This window comes from Aquarana catesbeiana, linkage group LG11, assembly GCF_042186555.1.
Source record: "Aquarana catesbeiana isolate 2022-GZ linkage group LG11, ASM4218655v1, whole genome shotgun sequence".
Classification (NCBI taxonomy): Eukaryota; Metazoa; Chordata; class Amphibia; order Anura; family Ranidae; genus Aquarana; species Aquarana catesbeiana.
In genome coordinates, this window is record NC_133334.1 from 28,333,220 (window position 1) to 28,357,602 (window position 24,383).

The window sequence follows — 24,383 nt, forward strand, 5'->3', positions numbered from 1 at the left end:
ATTTGAGACTAGCATCCAACAAAAAACTGATGAAAATTCGTCCAATAATCTGATCGTGTGTACCAGGCTTTAGGCCTGATACACACGGTTTGATTGTTGGACGACCAAGCGTCTGATTTTTTGTCAAAAGCGCGTGTGCAGGATTTTGTCTAGCATACGAACTATCCTAAAATTGGCGTTTGACAAACACGAAACGTAGTGACGTACTACGAGGGTATAAAGAGGAAGTTCATTTCTCAAGCGCCACCCTTTGGGCCCCTTCTGCTAATTTCATGTTGGTAGAAGTTTGGTGAGCGTTGATTCGCGATTTTCAGATCGTACAAAACAAAAGCCTTTTAAAATACGTTTGGCATAACTACATGCAAAGCAGCTTCATTATTATCCCGTTAAGGAAGATGAGAATTGTGCGCTGCATTTCGACATTTCATCGATTGCCGCGTCACAAATGTTGATTCTAGATTATGAACGGTAGTTTACAAGACCGAACTCTTCCCAGTCGTTCCTTGGTTCCGAGCATGCGTGTTTGTACTTTCGACTTTTGTGTGACGGTTTCTGTACTGACCATCCGGAAATCAGACGTTGAGTTCACATCCGACAAAAAATTTATAGTTTGCACATCCAGCTTTTGTCTGACGAAAAAAGTCAAATTGGCTGTCGAAAAGTACACAGCCAGAACCTGTGCCTGCTTGTCTATCCTGTACCCAATGTTCCAAAACCAATGATATTGCCTTTATTTTCAGGTGGTACTTAGCTTTTAAACCCTATCTTATGTAATAAGATGCAAATAAGATGTACTTTATACATATCAACAGTGGCGTCGCTAGGGGGTGGCTTTTGGGGCTATAGCCCCGAATTTAGGGCCCATAGCCCCGAGTCTCTGCAGGGGTTCCCAAGAGGAGGGGAGGCTCTCGGGGGACCCTGATGTAAGTGCGGGGCTCTCGGTGGACCCTGATTTTAAGGGGGAGGCTCTCTGGTGACCCTGATTTAAGGGGGAGACTCTCTGGGGACCCAAATGTAAGGGGGCTCTCTGGGAACCCTGATGTAATTGGGGGTCTCTCTGGGGACCCTTATTTAAGGAAGAGGCTCTCTGGGTACCCTGATGTTAGGGGGGCTCTCTGGGGACCCTGATGTATTAAGGGGGGCTCTCTGGGGACCCTGATGTATTAAGGGGGGCTCTCTGGGGACCCTGATGTATTAAGGGGGGCTCTCTGGGGACCCTGATGTAAGTGGGGGGCTCTCTGGTGATATATACACACACGTATATTACTGTATATACATGTGTATGCCCGCCCAAGCGTATGACTTTCTTTACTACGCTGCTATGGGCTCTAGCCCCAGATCTTTTGTTGACCTAGCAACGCCCCTGCTTATCAATAACAAAACTTTTTTTAAACTAGTTAGTTATTTACTATAAGAAATGTACATTCAATTTAGAAGCTTATTATTTTATATATATTCCAGATGATAATTCTCTTGTCAAACTGTCAGAGGATGGAAATTCTTCCAATGGTTACATCAACGCTAGCTATATTCCTGTAAGTAATGATGATGATCAGTACCCTGATTACATATATACCTAGCTGTCCAATGCGAGGAGATGCCGCTGATCAGCTCTCCTCTCCTCACACTCTGTCAGTGTGAGGCGAGGAGCGCCGATTATCGGCATCTCCGTGTTTACATGTGACCGGCTGTGATTGGACACAGCCGATCACATGGTTAAAGAGCTGCAACCGCGCAAGAGTTCTGAGAGGCCGTCATATGACGTAAACCAAGAACTAGAGACACACCGCCCAGCCGTCATTTGACGGTGGGCGGGCGGCAAGTGGTTAAACACCTCCATGCTCACAGAACTCTCACCTTGATAAATATTCAAATACGCCTTATAATCAAAACTCGATAGGTGGGTGTGGTGATCCTCAAATCACAGCGTTCTCCTAATCCTCCCAAATAGGCTTGTTCAAACCTAGGGTGCCGGTCCCTTTAAGGTGCCGATATGTGCGCTCACCCGCATTTTAGGACAAAGCAAATTGCCTCCCATAGTGTAGTATTAAAATGGCAACAATATATTGAATTCAAATTAACTCTTCAAATTAACTCTTACATCAAGTATTACATTGTTTAATCAGAATACTCTGTCGGTCTGTCACATCACTTCTGGTCCCTGATGCCTTATGGGTTATGTCACGTCACGTGACTTCGTCATTGTCCCCTGATGAAGTCATGTGATGTGACGTAATGCGTAGGGCGTCGCTGACCAGAAAAGATTTGACAGATCCACAGATGCTGAGTATTCTGATTACACAAAAGCATTTTTATTGCATACTTGATGTAACAGTTGTTTTAATTCCAAAAACTGTTGCCATTTTAATGTGGAGATTCCTCACCATAAATATATATATTGAGCATATATATATGTGTATATATATATATATATATATATATATATATATATATATATATATATATATATATGTATGTATGTATATGTATATATATATATATATATATATATATATATATATAGATATATGTATCTCTCTCTCTCTCTCTCTCTCTCTCTCTATATATATATATATATATATATATATATATATATATACTATATTACCAAAAGCATTGGGACACCTGCCTTTACACGCACATAAACTTTAATGGCATCCCAGTCTAAAGCCTTGTATACACGCTTAGATTTTTGGATGACCGAACGTCTGTTTTTTTGTGGCTAGTCTCATGTCGAAAGTGAAGAGGTTACTCACAATACGAAAATTTTCGTATGAGAGAATACAACGTCAGAATTAACGTAATGTATTGAATAGTTTTGTATGTATTCTTTCATTTCTGAGCAGGCGTAGTCTTGCTCTTACGATATTTTTCATACGAAAACCGTATTGATGAAATGAAAAACGGACGTTGGGTTCACAACCCCCAAAAATTTTATAGTCTGCACATCCAGCTTTTGTCTGACGAAAACGCGAAATCGGCTGTCGAAAACACCGTACTGATGATCCAAAAAGCTCGTTGAATTTTTCCATCCGATTTTCATATCGTGTGTACGGGCCTTTAGTCCATAGGGGTTCAATATTGAGTTGCCCCACCCTTTGCATTAAAGTTCATGTGCGTGTAAAGGCAGGTGTCCCAATACTTTTGACACCATAGTGTATATTCTTTGGCTGTGGGCTATATCATTTTTATTCACTATATTTATTTTTATTTTCTTAATTTGAATAGATGTGTTTGGGTATGTTCGATCACTTTTGATTACCATCATTGTAAAGGAATTTTGACACTTTATAGGCTGCACAACCATTTACAATACCTGGGGCTCTTGTGCTGCTTCTCTCCCTCACATTCTGAACTCTGCTGTGCAGGGACTGCAAGTCATAGTTGGGTACTTACACTGCTTGAATTTAGTAAAACACATTTACTGATGCCTAAATGGATACAAAGATGAATCCATTTGTGTTTTTTTATAACTTCCTAGAGGTTCACGTTTAGATATTAATGTGATAAAAAAAAAAATTATGACGTTCAGAGGTACCTATGTTTTACCACAAATACTGTATATGTTGCCAGCTGGGCTATATTTGTATTCTATAAAATGGGAAGGCTCCCCCGGGGGGGGGGGGGGGGGGGGGATTGGCAGCAAGGTAAGTAATTCAATAGAGTAATATATGTAGAAAAAATATTCTATTATACATAAGATAATACCATGGTAGTTAAAATATGAGCTCTGGTAGGAGAATAAAAGCTATTCCAAATACAAAAAATGCAAACAAAGAATTATACATAACATTACATATCAGAATGTCAGTTGTATAAAATACTGACGCGTTTCGACCCGTGTAGCTAGGGTCTTCTTCAGAGGATTAGTTTGCCAATGAAAGGTGTATTCAGAAAAAGGCCTCCTACATAGAAATCCCTTAAAACTTGTCAAGAATAAATCCTGCACACTCCCCGGTCAGACGGCAACCAGGAGGAGGATAACACCTCAGGGGTATGGCTTACAAGAAGTCACACGTAAAAATGCCCCCCAGGGTGTGCCAGGTTGGGTGGACCGCACCTTATTAGTAATATGGTAGAAGCGTTATCGAAACATTGGAAGCCACACTGCTATTGCTCAAAAGGGAATTCATTTATGGCTCTGTATGTATGCAATGAATAGAACCAAAGGGTTTAGCAAGAGCTGAGAGCACGTCTGACCATCCTGGTGGGATGCTGGGAATGATCCGGTGGGATGCCGGGGAGCGTGCAGGATTATTCTTGACAAGTTTTAAGGGATTTCTATGTAGGAGGCCTTTTTCCGAAAACACCTTTCATTGGCAAACTAATCCTCTGAAGAAGACCCTAATCAAACGGGTCGAAACGCATCAGGCTTTTATACAAATGACATTGTGATATGTAATGTTATGTATAATTCTTTGTTTGCATTTCTTGTATTTGGAATAGCTTGGTATTATCTTATGTATAATAAAATATTTATTTATGTATTTATTTTTTCTACATATATTACTTTATTGAATTACATAACTCGCTGCCAACCCCCCCCCCCCAGTACAGCCTTCCCATTTTGTACTATTTGGGGTGTGCAGTGCAAGTACCTCTCTTTATATGTGTCTTCCTTATGCTATTTGTATTCTATTGCTCTGTTTCAGGGACAGAAATTTAAGAAGGAGTTCATTGCTGCGCAGAGTCCTTTACACGGAACAGTCAACGACTTCTGGCAAATGATTTGGGAGCAGCACATAACCACCATCGTCATGTTCTCTAGCTGTGAAGAAGATGCACCGGTACTGTATTCGAGTTAAATCCAGTTTTACTCAAGAGTTCTTTTACTAAAGAATTTTAGAAGGAGTAAAGTCCACTCACTGGGATGTAGAATTACTGTATGGGATGTCCCTTACTACAGGTCTGACCCATTTTAAAAACCTCCTTTTAGAAGCAGTAAAATTCTGAATTGTCCACCAGTATGCCTTAGGAAACACCAAACATTCGTGTTTTCACGTGTCTTTTTACATTTCCATCAATGGTTAAACCTCTATGACTAAGCCCTGGTGGGCAAGGCGAAACGCGTCAGTGGGCGAGGTCAGTGGAGCAGCGCTTGCTGAGGCCCTCATTCACACCTAACATGGATCGGGTTGGTTGAGCGGCGTCTTTCGCCTTTCTTAGGTGCAGACATACTACTTGCGGACCGCCCGCCGTCATTGTACGTCGGTACTTTAGCGTTGGATACCCTTTGTTATGACAGCAGCTAGCTGCCATAACCCCGGTATCCTCTTCAACGGCGAACGGTCCTCTTTCAGATAAAAGTGGTCTCCACGGTGGGATCTGCCTCGAGATCACTTTTATCGGGCGGGAGAGGCCCCCCCCCAATCCTGCCGCGCTACAGTCGCCTCCGCCGTTTACCGGAGCCATTGGACGCAGCGGAGACTATCGCGTCCTTTCCCCTGTGAGGCTGTATAAATATAAAAAGACATTATATAATATTGTAGATATTTCAATATGTTTGGTGAATTCACTTTTGTTCTCTATTTTAGGCATCTAGTGAAGTGTATTGGCCTTTGACAAAATCCAAACTATTTGGCAACGTGCTAGTAACTCATGTTGAAGAAAAGCCCTCCGTAGAGTGTATTTTCAGAAAATTTGAGCTGACGCATGTGAGTGGATGACCCCTGTTATGTGGCTGCTGTTGGAAGGGAAATGGTTATTTTATGCTTTTTAGTTTTTACATCAATACATGTTTTTTAGGATGACCTGTACACATCAGAAAACCATGTAGTCATAGGCGTGTACGCAGGGGTGTGCCAGGTGTGCCTGGGCACACCCTAATCACTGTGTGCAATGCCGATTTTCCCCTACTGCGCGAGTCCCCCCCCCCCCCCCGTTGACTCCCCTGCACCGCAGTGCTGCTGGCTTTCCTCCTCTCCTCTCCCCTGGCTGCTGCAGGGCATGTTTCAGGATGGACAGTGGGGGAAGGTGCTAGAAAATATGTAATTTCCTGGCCCCTTCCTTTTCTAAATGAACACAGTGAACACACTCACTCACTGTGTTCCTTCATAACTGAAGTATAGTATAATAACAGTGTTTATTATGCTTCAGTTTGTGAATGAATAGGAAGCCACTCAGCACAGAGCACTTCCCATTCATTCACTGTCCAGAGCAGCTGAGGCTGCAGAGAAAGGGGTGTGTGCAGGGCCGGGGACAAGGGGTGGGCAGAAGGGGCAGCTGCCCTGGGAGCAGCGTGTATTGTAGGGATGGGGGCACTGCAAGTTCCTGCTACTATAAGGCTGACAGGAGTAGTGACAGCGACATCACTACTTCTGTCAGCCCAGCACTGGAAGCAGCAAAGAGAGTGCCGGGAGGAGGTGTGGGCTGTGCTTTCTCTCCTTCTTCTCCTCATAAGCGTGCATATAATGGGGGGGGGGGATTCGCCATCTTTGGCCTGGGCACTGGATGATCTTGCATGTGTGTTTGAGTTTTGGGGTGCACACCCTAATGCAATAGGCTGCACACACCTATGTATGTAGTATGGACATGTGCAGCCTTGAAACCTGACCTGAAATGCTAGTTCCAACATTCCTTATGTGGTTTCTATCGGAACAAACACTTTGGAGTAAAAGTGGTGTTCCACCCAAAAAAAAAAAAAAAAATACTTGAATGTGCCTGAAAAAAAATAAAAAGAAACATTTGGAAATTTTTTTTTTTTTTACTCACCTCTAAATGCCTGTTGCTAGGGGGTCCCTCGTAGTCTGCCTCTTTCAGTGCCTGGGCTGGTGACATCACTTCCCCTCGGCACAGGAAGGGCTCATCTCTGCTCCCTCCCTCCTGTCAATCATCTGGGACCCATTACAGGTCACCAGATGACTGAGCGGCCAATCATGGCGCACGGCGCCGCTCGCGCATGCGCAGTGGGTGTCCGGCTGTGAAGCCACAGCCCGGAGCCCACAGTTGCAATGCCGGCGCCGCCGAACGGAGGGAGAGACGAGTGGGGCTTTGATCCCCCGCATCGCTGGACCCTGGGACAGGTAAGTGTCCAATTAAAAGTCAGCAGCTGCAGTATTTGTAGCTGCTGACTTTTAATTTTTTTTTTTTTTAAATGGGAACTCCTCTTTAAGGCATATCCAAAAAAAATGTAATATATTGCAGCTTACCAGTCCTGGTGTTATTAATGACCTTCATTATTACAAGTCCTGGTGGCAGCATTAGTTTTCATTTTCAGCAAGTACAAAAAAATACCTATTGATCCTGCCAAAAAAATGCAGCATCATTTCACTTCCAAGTTTTCCAAGCTCTGCATGGAAACCAATCAGCTTCCAGATTTTTTTTTTTTTTTTTTGGCAAAGCTTAATTGAACAAGCTGAAGTTAGAAACTTATTGGCTACCATGTACAGCTGCACCAGAATTTGCACTCTCCAGTTTTAGTAAATAAACCCTATTGCATCACATACAAGACACATTATATAATACATGTTATTACATGGATACATTAAATAATACACAGTATTACATACAGGATACATGATAGAATACACAGTATTACTTACAGGATACATTATATCAGGGTCTCTAAACTGCGGCCCTCCAGTTGTTCAGGAACTACAATTCCCATCAAGCCTAGGCTGTCTGTGAATGTCAGAGTTATATAATGCCTCATGGGAAGTGTAGTTCCGCAACAGCTGGAGGGCCATAGTTTGAAGATCCCTGCATAATACGCGGTATTACATACACGATACATTATATAATACATTGTATTACATACAAGATACATTATATAATACACAGTATTAAATACAAGATACATTATATAATACATTGTATTACATACAAGATATATTATCTGCTTGCTGACTTACATGTACAGCAGCAGGGCAGCTCTGCTGTGCCAGATCATGTACTAGGTATGTGATCCAGCAAGTCTAGGTAGGGGGCACACGTGTGCCGCCGGCGACCTGGCTGTGCCATGATTATAGCAGGTATAGCGGGTGCTGACCAATGGATGACCGCCAGCACCCGCCGATCGTCGGGAAGACACAGAGGACAGGGCCATGTCAGTGTAAACAAGGCAGAGCTCTGTACCGTCAGCGGGGAATTATGGCATTTCTTGCGCCACAATGCCGGGAGTAAAAATCCATAACTTCCTTGAGTGAAAGCAGCACACATAGTACAGCCATGGCCAAAAATTTTGAGAACGACAAAACTATGAATTATCACAAAGTCTGCTGTCTCCATTTTTATGATGGCAATTTGCATATACTCCAGAATGTTATGAAGAGCGATCAGATGAATTGCAATTATTGCAAAATCTCTCTTTCGCATGAAAATGAACTTAATCCCATAAAAAAAAAAAAAAAAAAAACATTTCCACTGCATTTGTGAAGAAGGCTTCAGGGCGCCCAAGAAAGTCCAGCAAGTGCCAGGACCGTCCCCTACAGTGGATTCAGCTGCGGGATCGGGGGCACCACCAGTGCAAAGCTTGCTCAGGAATGGCAGCAGGCAGATGTGAGTCCATCTGTACGCACAGTGAGGAGAAGACTTTTGGAGGATGGCCTGGTGTCAGGAAGGGCAGTAAAGAAGGCATTTCTCTCCAGGAAAAACATCAGGAACAGACTGATATTCTGAAAAAGGTACAGGGATTGGTCTGCTGAGAACTGGGGGAAAGTCATCTTCTCTGATGTATCCCCTTTCCGATTGTTTGACGAACTTTGTCCTCAGAAGAAAAGGTGAGCGTTACCATCAGTCCTGTGTCACGCCAACAGTAAAGCCTCCTGAGACCATTCATGTGTGGGGTTGCTTCTCAGCCAAGGGAGTGGCTCACAATTCTGCCTAAGAACACAGCCATGAATAAAGAATGGTACAAAAACATCCTCCGAGGGCAACTTCTCCAAACTATCCAAGAACAGTTTGGTGAGGAACAATGCCTTTTCCAGCACGGTGGAGCACCTTGCCATAAGGCAAAAGTTATAACTAGGTGGCTTGGGGAACAAAAGATCGAAATTTTGGGTCCATGGCCAGAAAACCCCCCAGACCTTAATCCCATTGATAATTTGTGGTCAATCCTCAAGAGAAGAAAACCCCACAAATTCTGACAAACTCCAAGCATTACTTATGCAAGAATGAGCTGCCATCAGTCAGGATGTGGCCCAGAAGTTGATTGACAGCATGTCAGGGAGGATTGCAGAGGTCTTGAAAAGAAGGGTCAACACTGTAAATATTGACTCTCTTCATAAACATCATGTAATTGTCAATAAAAGCCTTTAACACTTATGAAATGCTTGTAATTATACTTCAGTATCCCATAGTAACATCTGACAAAAAGATGTAAAAACATTGAAGCAGCAGACTTTGTGAAAATTTATATTTGTGTCATTCTCAAAACTTTTGGCCATGGCTATACAGTAAAACACTAGCTAGGCACACATTTAACCCTTTAACCATTTAATGCTATAACTTTTGCCCAAACCAATCAATATACGCTTATTGGGATTTTTTTTACCAAAAATATGTAGCAGAATACATATTGGCCTAAATTTATCAAGAAATTCGATTTTTCCTTTTTTTTTATTGGATATGTTTTATAGCGGAAAGTAAAAAAATATAGTTCTTTTTCTTGTCAGTCAGTTTATAACGCAAAAAATAAAAAAAGCGCTGGTGATCAAATACCAATGGTGATCAAATACCATGTGACGTCAGATAGGGCGGGGTCACCCATTTGCGTCACTGGGTGGCCCTGCCCTTGACCATTTAACAGCTTTCAAACCGAAAAGACGGCAGTCGGCGGGACACCTTCTATGGAGGCGGAGTTTTTCCGTTTTTTAAATTTTTTTCTTGGGACTGTCTGCGCCATGATTGATGATGGATTTACATTGCGGGACACTTTTTTTTTATATAAAGGAATTGTCAAAAACTGTCTGCTGACATTTTTACTTTTTTGACACTTTTTTGCTGAATGGGTAGGGGTACAATGTATCCCCTACCCATTCAAATAGGGGAGGGCGGGATCTGGGGGCCCCCCTTGTTAAAGGGGGCTTCCAGATTCTGATAAGCCCCCTGCCCACAGACCCCCACAACCACTGGGCAAGGGTTGTGGGGAAGTGGCCATTGTCCACCCTCCCCATGTTAAGGGCATGTGGCCTGGTACGGTTCAGGAGGGGGGGCGCTCTCTCGTCGCCCCCCCCCTTTTCCTTTGGCCTGCCACATGGCATGCTCGGATAAGGGTCTGGTATGGATTTTGGGGGGACTCCCACGCCATTTTCTTTTTAAATTTTGGCACGGGGTTTCCCTACAATCCATACCAGACCTGAAGGGCCTGGTATAGACTTTGGGGGGACCCCTACGCCATTTTTTTTTAGAAATTTTGGCGTGGAGTTTCTCTTAATATCCATATAGACCCGAAGGACCTGGTAATGGACTGGGGGGGAACCAACGCCGTTTTTTTCAATTTTTTTTTATGTATATTGCCGGAATCCGACAATACATTATAGCCGCGAGCAATTTTAAATTACTTTTTTTCCTTTAGAAATGTCATTTTGCTGTAGTACTGTAATAAACATGAGAAAGAGGCGCTACTTTACGGGCAGACTAAGGGGACATATTTAAAGGAATATTCTGGTTCTCTCCCTACCTATCACAGCGCTCCTTCAGTGTTATCTACAACTCTGTCTCATCCTCTCCATTGCCCCTTTCTGTGGGGGTCCCCCAAGGCTCTGTTCTTGGACCCCTTCTCTTCTCTATCTACACCTCCTCCCTTGGTCACTTGATAACCGCCCACGGCTTCCAATACCACTTTTACACAGATGACACCCAAATCTATCTGTCTACTCCCCACCTCACTCCTTTAGTCTCCTCTCGCATTACTAACTTACTAACTGACATATCAGCATGGATGTCGCACCACTTCCTTAAACTAAATCTCTCTAAAACTGAGCTATATATATTCCCCCCTGCCCGTGCCCCCCTCTATTACTTTTCCATCAAATACAACAATGCAACCAACAGTTCCTCCCCTCATGCCAGGGTACTAGGTGTAATCCTAGACTCTGATTTGTCATTTCAGCCCCAAATCCAATCGTTGTCAAAAGTTTGTAGAATTCTCCTCCGTAACATCTCCAAAATTCGCCCCTTTTTAACAAATGAAACCACCAAGCTCCTCATTCACTCCCTTGTTATCTCTTGCCGTGACTCCCCTCTCCTTAGGCTATCTCCTCTTCAGTCTATCATGAATGCTGCTGCCAGGCTTATCCACCTTACCCACCATTCAGCGTCCACCAACCCTCTCCTCCAATCCCTACACTGGCTCCCAATCCCCCATTGAATTAAATTTAAAATACTAACCACAACATACAAAGCCATTCACAACTTCGCCCCGAGCTACATCACCAATCTTGTCTCCAAATATCACCCAAACCGTCCTCTCCGCTCTTCTCAAGGCCTCCTACTCTCAAGCACCTTTGTCTCCTCCTCCCATGCTCGTCTTCAGGATTTCACCAGAGGCTCTCCCATCCTCTGGAACTCACTACCTCAACCTGTCCGGCTATCCCCTACTCTTGCTACCTTCAGGCGATCCCTGAAAACTCATCTCTTCATGAAAGCCTATCGCATCTCCAGCTAATCTCCTATCACTTTTATCAGCTCATTCCCCACAGTTACAACCTTTTGTACCACCTGCCCCCCACGCTATTAGATTGTAAGCTTATCTGAGCAGGGCCCTCTTAATCCTCTTGTATTTTATTGTATTATACTGCAACTGTATTGTCTCCCTTTTTGTATTGTAAAGCGCTGCTTAAACTGTTGGCGTTATATAAATCCTATATAATAATAATATTTCATTTTTATTTTTTTACTTTAAGCATTATTAAAATCACTGCTCCTGAAAAAAACGGACGTTTTGAAAACTTTTTTTTTGCATTGATACATGTCCCCTGGGGCAGGACCCGGGTCCCCAAACACTTTTTATGGCAATAACTTGCATATAAGCCTTTCGATCTTCAGGTTTGTGTCCCATAGACTTTAACAGTGCTCGCACTAATTTTTTGTCTGTTCCCATGTTCTGGCATGAACCGAACCGGCTCATCCCTAGCGGTAGGTCATGGGTGCCCAACCCGGGGCCCTCCAGCTGTTGCGGAGCTACAAGTCCCATGAGGCATTGCAAGCTGCTGACAGTTACAAGCGTGACTCCCAAAGGCAGAGGCACGATGTGAGTTGTAGTTACGCAACAGCTGGAGGGCCACAGGTTGAGCACCCATGTGGTAGGTCATGGTAATCGAAAATTTAAAATTATCTTAAAAAATTACCATTATCACCAAAAATTAAAGCCCAATTCGTCCTGAAAAGAAACATGGTATAATCCACCTAGATACACTAAGTAGTTGGGATGATATGTACGGTTTTACTAACACACAGTGGCGGCTGGTGTTTTCTTTTGGGGGGCAGCCAACAACCCCCCCCCCCCAGTCAGCCGGCGGCAACACCAACCCCCCCCCCCCCCCGCTGTCAGTTATGTTGCCCACAAACACCCCCCTGGTTGGTCAGTCATCCAGCCCCACACTTACCCCATCTAGGTCACGGACGGGTGTATAAGGATTACAGGTGAAAATAAAGCGTAAATAGCCTATAAAATGCAGCTGCTATATCTAAACAATGGTAATATGAAAAATATCAGCACAAAGTGGGGTTAGACTACATGAGATTAGGATCTAATTACCTGTTAACACAGAACACAAAATTTACAAAGAAATCTTTTTTTCTAACACAGGTTAAGAAGAAAGGCAGTTTTCAGGTGAAGCAGTTCCAGTACGACTCCAGGCCGGTGAATAGTGACTTATGTGAACAAGAGCCCCTTATAAACTTTGTGACTCACGTTGTGCAGCAAAGAGAGCAACATCCTATCAAATACCCCACCTTGGTGCACTGCAGGTACAAATATCTAAAAGACAATGTATTTTCTTTTTAAAAGTATTTTTTCCATTCTAAAACAGCGTGTAAATATTAAAGTAGAACTACATTTTTTTTGCCATGTGTCCCATTGGCGACATTTCCTGTTCCATAACCAAAACAGGAAGTGAGAGGAAATCCCTCCAAAGTAAGGGAATCTATGTTTTTTACCAATGTCCCCATTGGAGGAATTCCTCTCTATTATTGTTCAAGGGACAACCCAAAATTTGGGATTTCCCTTTTATTTTCACTTTCGGTGATAACAGTAAACATGGCAAATAAAGAGAAGAGTAGATCTCCTTAATGGGGGCACAGACAGCAAAAAAAAAAAACTATTCAAAATGTAACCCCCTTCCCGTCCACTGCCTCCTAGGCCTTTAAGAGTTCTAAAAGCCCCGAGGTGGGCACTCGAGTCATATGGCCGCTGTGATTGGATGTCACAACGGTCACATGATCAGAAAGCTCCTGATCACAAGTAGGCCTTATGCACACAGGGCGTTAGAAAAAATGAGCTGCAAAGCCACTACCAACGCTATAAAAACTTGCTTTTAGTAGCTTTTTGCATTGGCGTTAATGCATGTTTAGCCGCGCTAGCTTTTAGCAGCGTTTCTCTGCCTCTATTCAAAATCAGTGGTTCCCTATGAGAGCCCATTGATTTGAATAGAAGTCGCACCACAAGTCGGATCACGATGATCCGACTTGAGGTGAGGCTTGTGCGCTGAGAATCTTGAAGGGGAACCCTCGCCAAAATAAAATTGGCATGGGGTCCCGTCCTCCAAAGCCATACCAGACCCTTTGGTCTGGTACGGATTTTGAGGGGAACCCCCCACGCCAAAATCAATACCAGACCCTTATCTGAGCATACAGCCCAGCATGCAACCCTGGCCGGTGGTTGTGGGGGTCTGCGGGTGGGTGGCTTATCGAAATCTGGAAGCCCCCTTTAAGGAGGGGGCCCATAGATCCTGGCCCCCCACCCTTTGTGAGTGAGTAAGGGGTACATTGTAGCCCTATTCATTCCCAAAAAAAGTGTCAAGAATAAAAAAAGTACACTGGTTTTTGACAAAGTACTTTATTAAAGCAGCTCCAACGTGTTTTCTCCCTCCGGTCTTCTCCTTCCTTCGGTGATGTCTTCTCCTCTCCAATTCTTGTCCCTCCTCGGGAGATGTCTTCTCTTCTCTCTGGTCCTTCTCCCTCCTCCGCTGATGTCTTCTCTCTCCACTGTCTTCTTCCTTTGGTTCTCCTGGTGCCCCTGATTTTTCTTAAAGGGGGCTTCCATATTCCGATAAGCCACCTGCCCGCAGACCCCCACAACCACCGGCCAGGGTTGTGGGGAAGAGGCCCTTTTCCCCATCAACATGGGGACAAGGTGCTTTGGCGTGGAGGACACAGAGCCCTCCCTGCCCCAAAGCACCCATCCCTCATGTTGAGGGCGTGTGGCCTGGTATGGTCCAGGAAGGAGGGGGGGCGCCCAATTGTCCCCCCCCCCCCGTTTCCTGACCTGCTGAGCTGCATGCTCTAAGTTTGGGATTAGGGTCTGGTATGGATTTTGGGGAGGAGCCCACGCCATTTTTTTTGGCGTGGGGGGTTCCCCTCAAAATCCATACCAGACCAAATTATTTTTTTTAATTTTGGCGAGGGTTCTCCTTCAAGATCCCCTGCGCACAAGTCGCACCACAAGTCGGATCATCATGATGCGACTTGTGGTGCAACTTTTCAAATCAATGGTCTCTCATAAGGAACCATTGATTTTGACATGTGAAAAAAACAAAAACGCTTGACGAGGCTTAACGCGGCTGTATCCAGCATTAAGTTGCGTTTAGCAGCTTTTAGCAGCATGAGACATTTTTACAGCTATAATGCCGATCCTCAGAACGCGCTGGCCCTGGGTTTTTTTTGCAGCTTGAAAATGCCAATGCCACTTACAGCTCCTAAAAGCTTGTGTGCATGAGGCCATAGAATGACATGGTGAGCCATTTTTCAGCTGCAAAAAAAAGAAACGTCTGTGCCCACTGCCCAGCTTACCTTTGTTGATCCTGTGCCTGCTGCCCAGCCTGCCTCCTATGGTCCTGTGCCTACTGCCCAGCTTACCTTTGTTGATCCTGTGCCTGCTGCCCAGCCTGCCTCCTATGGTCCTGGGCCTACTGCCCAGCTTACCTTTGTTGATCCTGTGCCCACTGCCCAGCTTGCCTTTGTTGATCCTGTGCCCACTGCCCAGCTTGCCCTTGTTGATCCTGTGCCCACTGCCCAGCTTGCCTTTGTTGATCCTGTGCCCACTGCCCAGCTTGCCTTTGATGATTCTGTGCCCGCTGCTCAGACTACCTCCGATGATCCTGTGCCCACTGCCCAGCTTACCTTTGTTGATCCTGTGTCCACTGCCCAGCTTACCTTTGTTGATCCTGTGCCTGCTGCCCAGCCTGCATCCTATGGTCCTGTGCCTACTGCCAAGCTTACCTTTGTTGATCCTGTGCCTACTGCCCAGCTTACCTTTGTTGATCCTGTGCCCACTGCCCAGCCTGCCTCCTATGGTCCTGTGCCTACTGCCCAGCTTACCTTTGTTGATCCTGTGCCTGCTGCCCAGCCTGCCTCCTATGGTCCTGTGCCTACTGCCCAGCTTACCTTTGTTGATCCTGTGCCTGCTGCCCAGCCTGCCTCCTATGGTCCTGGGCCTACTGCCCAGCTTACCTTTGTTGATCCTGTGCCCACTGCCCAGCTTGCCTTTGTTGATCCTGTGCCCACTGCCCAGCTTGCCCTTGTTGATCCTGTGCCCACTGCCCAGCTTGCCTTTGTTGATCCTGTGCCCACTGCCCAGCTTGCCTTTGATGATTCTGTGCCCGCTGCTCAGACTACCTCCGATGATCCTGTGCCCACTGCCCAGCTTACCTTTGTTGATCCTGTGTCCACTGCCCAGCTTACCTTTGTTGATCCTGTGCCTGCTGCCCAGCCTGCATCCTATGGTCCTGTGCCTACTGCCAAGCTTACCTTTGTTGATCCTGTGCCTACTGCCCAGCTTACCTTTGTTGATCCTGTGCCCACTGCCCAGCCTGCCTCAGATGGTCCTGTGCCCACTGCCCAGCTTGCCTTTGTTGATCCTGTGCCCACTGCCCAGCTTACCTTTGTTGATCCTGTGCCTGCTGCCCAGCCTGCCTCCTATGGTCCTGTGCATACTGCCCAGCTTACCTTTGTTGATCCTGTGCCTGCTGTCCAGCCTGCCTCCTATGGTCCTGGGCCTACTACCCAGCTTACCTTTGTTGATCCTGTGCCCACTGCCCAGCTTACTCTTATTGATCCTGTGCCTGCTGCCCAGCCTGCCTCCTATGGTCCTGTGCCTACTGCCCAGCTTACCTTTGTTGATCCTGTGCCCACTGCCCAGCTTACCTTTGTTGATCCTGTGCCTGCTGCCCAGCCTGTCTCCTATGGTCCTGTGCCTACTGCCCAGCTTACCTTTGTTGATCCTGTGCCCACTGCCCAGCCTGCCTCAGATGGTCCAGTGCCCACTGCCCAGCTTGCCTTTGTTGATCCTGTGCCCATTGCCCAGCTTGCCTTTGTTGGTCCTGTGCACACTGCCCAGCTTGCCTTTGTTGAGGCTGCGCCCACTGCCCAGCTTACCTTTGTTGATCCTCTGCCTGCTGCCCAGCCTGCCTCAAGTTTAGGAGCTGTAATGTACATAAACGAAATGTTTTGGTGCTTAAAAAACCCCCCGGGGAAACTTTCGATTTTTTTGAACCTTTCTTTGGGTTGTGCAGCCCCAGGTACTCTCACACATGTGTTTCTCGTTTTTTTCTGTAGTGTACATAAAGCCTTAAGGAGATTAGAAGGCCGGGAGGCAACGCTGTATGCTGACCTAGGCCGACAAGGCCCAGGCCTAGGGCAGCACTTTGCAGGGGGGCAGCACAGAGAGAGTCCCCGCCGGCTAGTGCTACACTGTTAGTGTAGCACCAGTCTTATGGGGTGGACTGGGCTGAGAGGCAAATTAGTCTAACTGTGGGGGGGTGGCGCTGCTTCTAATTTTGACTGTCCTATCATTCTGGACCACAAACCCTCCTCACTGTGCTATATGTTTTCTGCTGCACCAATGGCATGGTTATATCTTCTTAGTCCTCTCCATAAAAGTATCAGAAATTTGTGCTTAAAGTAGAACTATAGGCAACACTTTATTTTTTTCCTTTTTGGATAGAATAAGGGAGGGTTATAGCCAGTTTATTTTTTACCATCCCTGTCCATTGCAGAGATTTCCCTTCACTTCCTGCCCCACAGCCAAACAGGAAGTGAGAGGAAATCTATGCAAATTAAGGGAATCCATTGCCCCCCAGGCCCACAGAACTAGTATCCCCACTCAAAAATTTCAGGGCGGGTCTTAAACAGCAAGGGGGTGGCCTTGACAGGAAGGAGTGGGTCATATTTAAATTAGAGGGTGCATAAGTTTAGTCAGGCCTAGGGCAGCACAAAACCTAAATACACTACTGCCGGGAGGCGGGGTTTATGATAATGTGACCGCCGTGATAGCGGTCATATGATTGGAAAGCTCAATGAGCTTTCCATCAACCACCAGTAACTGTGCCGGGAGCATGCAGGGCGCTCGCTCTCAGTTTAGCTGTATTTGCAAAAATGCACGCAAATATGTTGCCGCTCAGCGTCAAGGTCCATCCACCGAGAGGCCGCATATTTGTGTGCAGCCAGCGCCAGGAGGTTAAAATAAAAATATGGAGGGGCCTTATTGCAGTCCCCGACACTACCAAGAGCCGCACATAAAATTAGGAGAATATTCAGTTTTAAGAGGCAGCAAGCATACAACAGGATATAGTCAGAGACTGCAGACATGATACAAGAGATGGTCAGAGAAAGCAGACATGATACAAGAGATGGTCAGAGACTGCAGACATGATACAAGAGATGGTCAGAGACTGCAGACATGATACAAGAGATGGTCAGAGACTGCAGATATGATACAGGAGATGGTCAGAGACTGCAGACATGATACAAGAGATGGCCATAGACTGCAGACATGATACAAGAGATGGTCAGGGACTGCAGACATGATACAAGAGATTGTCAGAGACTGCAGACATGATACAAGAGATGGTCAGGGACTGCAGACATGATACAAAAGATGATCAGAGACTGCAGACATGATACAGGAGATGGTCAGGGACTGCAGACATGATACAAGAGATGGTCAGAGAAAGCAGACATGATACAAGAGATGGTCAGGGACTGCAGACATGATACAAGAGATTGTCAGAGACTGCACACATGATACAAGAGATGTCAGAGATTGCTGACATGATGAGACGAGAGATGGTCAGAGACTACAGATATGATACAAGAGATGGTCAGAGACTGCAAACATGGCACAAGAGATGGTTAGAAACTGTGGGCACCATACAATAGATGGTTAGAGACTGTCAGACTGTGAACATGCTGTAGGAATTAGTGGGAAGACTAGGATCGTGCTTAAAGAGACGTATTATTAGAGATCACTGCTATAACAGGGCCATAGGGAAACACAAATTAGTGTCTGCAGGGGCCACAAGGGCCACACAAAAAGTGAAAAAGAGCCGCATGCACTTCCTGGTCCACAAATTGGGAACCAGGGTTTTTATAGTGACCTTATGGCCAAACCATTCATTTCAACAACAATATTCCCGAAATATAACATGGTCATTTAATGTGTCTTTGCATATTTACCTTTTTAGGCCTCCCATGTATCGACATCCAAAAGCCCTGAAACTGCTGCTGGTTGTCGCCATTTTTAACGTGATGTCAGCAGCCCCAACAGACCCAGAGCTGTCACTCAAGTCACACTCTACAGCATTTTCCTTTACTCCATCCCCTGGCAGCTATTTAAAAAGGTTATGTAGGGAGGTAATGGGAGGGGCAGAGGAGCTGGGCCAGCACATGCAGTGCAATATGACATGCAAAGAGGGAAGGAGCTGTGCTGGAGAATTGCCTGTCTTGGAGAATCTAATTTTCTAGCTTGTGTGAAGCCACATTACAAGTGAATAGAAAATCATTTATGGTAAAGGAAAAACACTGCAAGAGAGTATTTAAGTGACCTGATTTTTCTGTGCTTTTATCTGCAGTTTTTAAGGTTGGTGACAGGTTCTCTTTGAATCTGTTTTAAGGGCGTTCACTATCCATTTTTACAATTGAATTTCTTTTCATAGAACTGGAGGCAGCCGATGTGGAATTTTCATCGCTCTCAGTCGCATTGTTACTCAGTTAAAGATGAATAATTCTGTAGATGTGTACAGTATAGTTAATGATTTATTGCTGAGTCGGCCGTCAATGATACAGACTAAGGTAAGTGGTGTTTTTTGCATATTGTCCATCTCTCAATATTATACTTCCTAAAAGAAGGCTTTTGGTGAAGTTTGCAGTGTGCGGTATATGTGGAGGATTATTAAACCAGCTTTGTGCTGCATTTCTTTGGTAGCAGCAGGTCCAGTTGAGATTCCTTCCCATCATAGGCAAAGTGGGTCAAACGCAACCCCTTCTGCATTTGGCATTCAAATGCTTTTCAGTATTTGAATGCCAAATGCAGCATTCATTAACAAAGACCATCAAACCCTTAGGGCTCATTTACACTTGAGGTTAGGGGGACAGTAAAAACATAGAGTTGAGCTGTGTTTTTACTGCCCCGCCCCAACTGCCCCCTCTTACACTGCAAAGGCAAAGAACTGGGGTGTGCACATGCTTCAGCCACAATGCTTTGCAGAAATCACCCATCAGCAGTACAGCCACCGAACCCAACCCATTCAAGTAAATGCATGCATGTAATTTTAGGAGCTAGAACAAGCAGTGAACAGGCAATATAATGTCTCCACACTGCCTGTTAAACACACTTTGAAAAGCGATCCACTACAGATCATAATTCCTGGAGGCTAACATTATATATTTAAAGACCAGGCTTAGAGATCTCCAACTGCCACTGCAAAATCAGGCTTGAGAAAGAGGTGGATTGTCCTGAAACGTGTTGCCCGATTTACCCCCAATTTGCACATAGAACTCCTGTGGGAGGGAGCTGATCTTATCGTGACAGCTTTGTCTATGACTGCTAACCAGTGCAGGGCTCTGGATCCCCACCGGACTCCATTGTGCTGCTTTCCCTGGAGCTGGAGTAATTCACATAGTGTAAAACTGTATGACTCTTTAATTATATTAAAATTAAGTAAATATACAAGATCAAATCGATCAAAAACGTCCTCGTAAATGAGAGCGTGATGATGTCGCGTGCGTAAGCTCCGCCCTATGCGTTTTATTAAAGCTGACGTCATCGGGGGCACCCCAGATTTTTATATACATGCCCATTTGACTCTTTATGTATAAAGGGTCCAAAGATTCCGGTAAGAGTCCTCTTAATGGGAGGTGGAGGTGCATTTGGGTGTGGCAAGCATTGGATCACACCGGGTTTATATTTTATTATTGTCACGGTGGTGCATTTTGGGACTGTTTTTATGCTTTAGTATTACATACTTTAATACTGACACCTCAGGACAAGACTGGGAGTAGACTCTTTGATGCTGCTATGTCCAGGGTGAATAAACTCAAATGGTGCATGCAATTTCAAGAAGTAATGCCAGTCCAGACTGTATTTTTAAGGGCATGGCAGCCCACTTTTATTTAAAGGAACGGAAAGTTCACAAAACAGCAATTTCCCTTGCAGGGGGTTCCACCATTACTGTAACTTGCTACTTCAGCCTCCTGGCTTACTCACTTGCCACACGGCTGCTTCAGGCCTCACGCCTAGGCCTTAGGTCTGCTCCTCAGACCAACACAAAAGTACCCTTCGGTCAAGCTCTCTCCTAGCTTACTCGGGTTCAGCTTTGTGCTGTGCTGTCGCGGACTCCATCTGCCTCCTGCAGACATGTACACTCAGGCTGCCACCTGCAGCCTCTGACTCCAAGAGAAGATGGGAGCCCTCCTGACTCCCATGCACAGACCTCCTGTCTGTAGAGTGGAGTCCTCCTGACTCCTGAGCCAGACCTCCTGTCTGTAGGGTGGAGTTCTCCTGACTCCTGGGCCAGACCTCCTGTCTGTTGAGTGGAGTCCTCCTGACTCCTGGGCCAGACCTCCTGACTCCTGGGCCAGACCTCCTATCTGTAGGGTGGAGTCCTCCTGACTTCTGGGCCAGACCTCCTGTCTGTAGGGTGGAGTCCTCCTGACTCCTGGGCCAGACCTCCTGTCTGTAGGGTGGAGTCCCCCTAACTCCTGGGCCAGACCTCCTGTCTGTTGGGTGGAGTCCTCCTGACTCCTGGGCCAGACCTCCTGACTCCTGGGCCAGACCTCCTGTCTGTAGGGTGGAGTCCTCCTGACTCCTGGGCCAGACCTCCTGTCTCTAGGGTGGAGTCCTCCTGACTCCTGGGCCAGACCTCCTGTCTGTAGGGTGGAGTCCTCCTGACTCCTGGGCCAGACCTCCTGTCTGTAGGGTGGAGTCCCCCTGACTCCTGGGCCAGACCTCCTGTCTGTAGGGTGGAGTCCTCCTGACTCCTGGGCCAGGCCTCCTGTCTGCCGAGTGGAGCCATCTCCAACTAGGAGCCCTGAGCTCTAACCCTGGAAAGAATATGAACCCAGCCCACAGGTGTGCAATCAGCATGCCTGCCTCTGCAAAAAAAAAACAGGCGTAAATTGCTAATACACAGAGTGACCGGGGTCGCCTTCAGTGGCAGCTGGTGGGGTGGGGCACTAACACAATCCCCCACCACCACCCGCTGTCCTTACCTCGGATGCGGGCGGTGAGAGCATAGGGGGGCTCGGGGAAAGCTGCCCCAGTGTCTTCTCCTGAAGCAGCCTCCGCGGTGTCTCCTCTCTCCTCCTCCTGGCACTAATAGGATCGCCAGACGTTTTGGCCAGTCGGGAAACAGGTTTCATATCCGCTTCCCAATTGGCCCGAAGGAGGATCAGTGTTGCAACAGCGAATTTTCTTGCGCTGTTGCAACACACCTGGGTGGGCTCCAGACGCAATGCTCTGCGTCCCAAGTCCACCCTATTTTAAAGCCTATGGCCTATGGCTCTCATCAGGTGCTTAAAAAAGAAAACCTGGCCGCCCTAATTCATATGCCCGGTGACCCGAAAGGGGCCGGACACATGAATAGGGGGCGGCCGCGGCGGCAGTGGATATCCATGGCAAATAGGGGGTGGCGAGGATAGGGGGTATGGCGCCCCTGGTCGCCTCTCCACAGTGGATATTGCTTTTACTTACAGTAAAATTATATTTAATTATAATATTGATATGTTTCTTATCACTTACACCTTCCCGTGCTCCATCTTTGTGTCTCCATTACTTGTAAAAAGAAGGTTTTTGCTTTAGATATACTTTAAATTGTATTGAGGTGGTGCATACAGCAATTACAATGTACAAAGTGCAGTATCCCATACCAAAGCATCCAATTTCACAGCTAATTGGTTTAGAGCATCCTGAAACAATGAGATGTGATTGGCTTCTATGTGTTACCGAATTTGGAAAACTGTTTTTTCCTTTATTAAATAACCCCACATGTTCTCCGTCTCTTTTCAGGATGAGTATTTATTCCTGCACCACTGTACACTGGATATCATCAGAGCTAGAGACCAGAGGAACCGTGACATGGGATACACTGATCCAGGTGGAAATAACATCTATTATAACGATTCAGCTGGAAATAACATCTATTATAACGATTCAGCTGATCAGAGATATGACACAGTTCTCAAACGTTACAACTCCATAGCCACTGATTATGAAACTATATATGATTCCACTATTGATTGACTTCTGACTGGTATTCCAACTGGATAAAGGAGGAGTCACAGGTGTGGCAAATGAAAGACAAAAACTTGACAGCTGCAAGGACCCATTATGATAAAATAATATATTTATTACGTTTGTTTCCCTTTCTAATTGTTGATGGAGAGGGGGGGGGGGGGGTTTATGGTTGGATGGAAATGCATTTTGCATAAGGTTTAGCACTTTGTGACTGGCTTCATTTTTTGGCAAGTTCCCGAAAATGTATGGTGCATTCAAAGGGTACGTTCAAAGATACCCCCACCCATACCCTTCTACAGCAGCAGATAGACACTACAGGGAGGAGGATTCCTGGGATACGATGAGCCTCATTTGCGTTATGCGGCGAGGTTGATTGGACTTTATGATGGCTTTGATGTAACTGGTAGACTTGTTGCCTATCTTGCCAATTTTATGCACTCAAGTTAAGACGCGTGCTACTTTGGATGGAGAGACCATCTTTGGACTGTTCGTGGTCAAGTACTGTGCTCATGATATATGCCTAATTTGAAAGTTACCTATATCTACATTTGAACTGGTAACGACTGTTGACTGGCATGGAGAAAGCGCTGCCAGGGAGGATGGCGTCCCAAAAAGACAAGCACCCCAACTTGAGACCACAGGAAGAGGGCTATTGGCCACTTACTCCTATGGTTGTACCTCTTAAGAACCAAGAAGTAGGGGGATGAACCGATACCATTTTTTTTACAACGAGTACCGATACTTTTTTTTTTAGTACTCGCCGATACCAATTACCGATATATACCGCAACTGTTTTGTTTTCCCTTCAGCTGTTAGCAATGGTACAAAGCATTGAAAAGTTATTTACAAATGAAATAAATAGATTTTTGTAGGGTTATCCTGATACCAATACTAGTATCGGTATTGGCACCGATACCAAGCATTTACCTGAGTACGTGTACTCAGGCAAATGCTCCCGATACTTCACCCGATACCTGGACAGTCAGCGGTGATCGGTGTGTGGGGGAGTTACAAGCTTCCCCCCCCCCTTTCAGCTGCTTTAGTGAAATCTATACAGCGGTGATCGGTGCTTGTAACTCCCCCACACACGATCACCGCTGACTGTCACCGCATCCTCCGCCAGTCCCCCTCCATGCCCCCTCCATTCTGCTGTCCCCCTCCTTTCTTCCTCCAGTCCCCCTCCGTTCTGCTGTCCCCCTCCTTTCTTCCTCCAGTCCCCCTCCATGCCCCCTCCGTTCTGCTGCCCCCCTCCTTTCTTCCTCCGTGTCCCCCTCCGTTCTGCTGTCCCCCTCCGTTCTGCTGCTGTCCCCCGCCGTTCTGCTGCCCCCCTCCTTTCTTCCTCCGTGTCCCCCTCCTTTCTGCTGCTGTCCCCCTCCTTTCTTCCTCCGTGTCCCTCTCTGTTCTGCTGCCCCCCTCCTTTCTTCCTCCGTGTCCCCCTCCTTTCTGCTGCTGTCCCCCTCCTTTCTTCCTCCGTGTCCCTCTCTGTTCTGCTGTCCCCCTCCTTTCTTCCTCTGTGTCCCCCTCCATTCTGCTGCTGTCCCCCTCCTTTCTTCCTCTGTGTCCCCCTCCGTTCTGCTGCTGTCCCCTTCCTTTCTTCCTCCGTGTCCCCCTCCATTCTGCTGCTGTCCCCCTCCTTTCTTCCTCCGTGTCCCCCTCCGTTCTGCTGTCCCCCTCCTTTCTTCCTCTGTGTCCCCCTCCTTTCTGATGCTGTCCC

The 24,383-nt window shown here is 46.1% G+C and overlaps 1 protein-coding gene across 1 annotated transcript; it reads left to right on the plus strand.

Moving 5' to 3' along the window:
* The first annotated feature begins 461 nt into the window (after window positions 1–461).
* LOC141111679 (receptor-type tyrosine-protein phosphatase eta-like) lies at window positions 462–22,752 on the plus strand. Its single transcript, XM_073603829.1, has 7 exons — window positions 462–468; window positions 1,462–1,535; window positions 4,653–4,787; window positions 5,535–5,654; window positions 12,749–12,909; window positions 19,092–19,227; window positions 22,442–22,752. Exons 1-7 carry the CDS (start codon window positions 462–464, stop codon window positions 22,673–22,675), a joined length of 867 nt encoding a protein of 288 aa, XP_073459930.1. The 3' UTR covers window positions 22,676–22,752.
* Window positions 22,753–24,383: the final 1,631 nt, after the last annotated feature.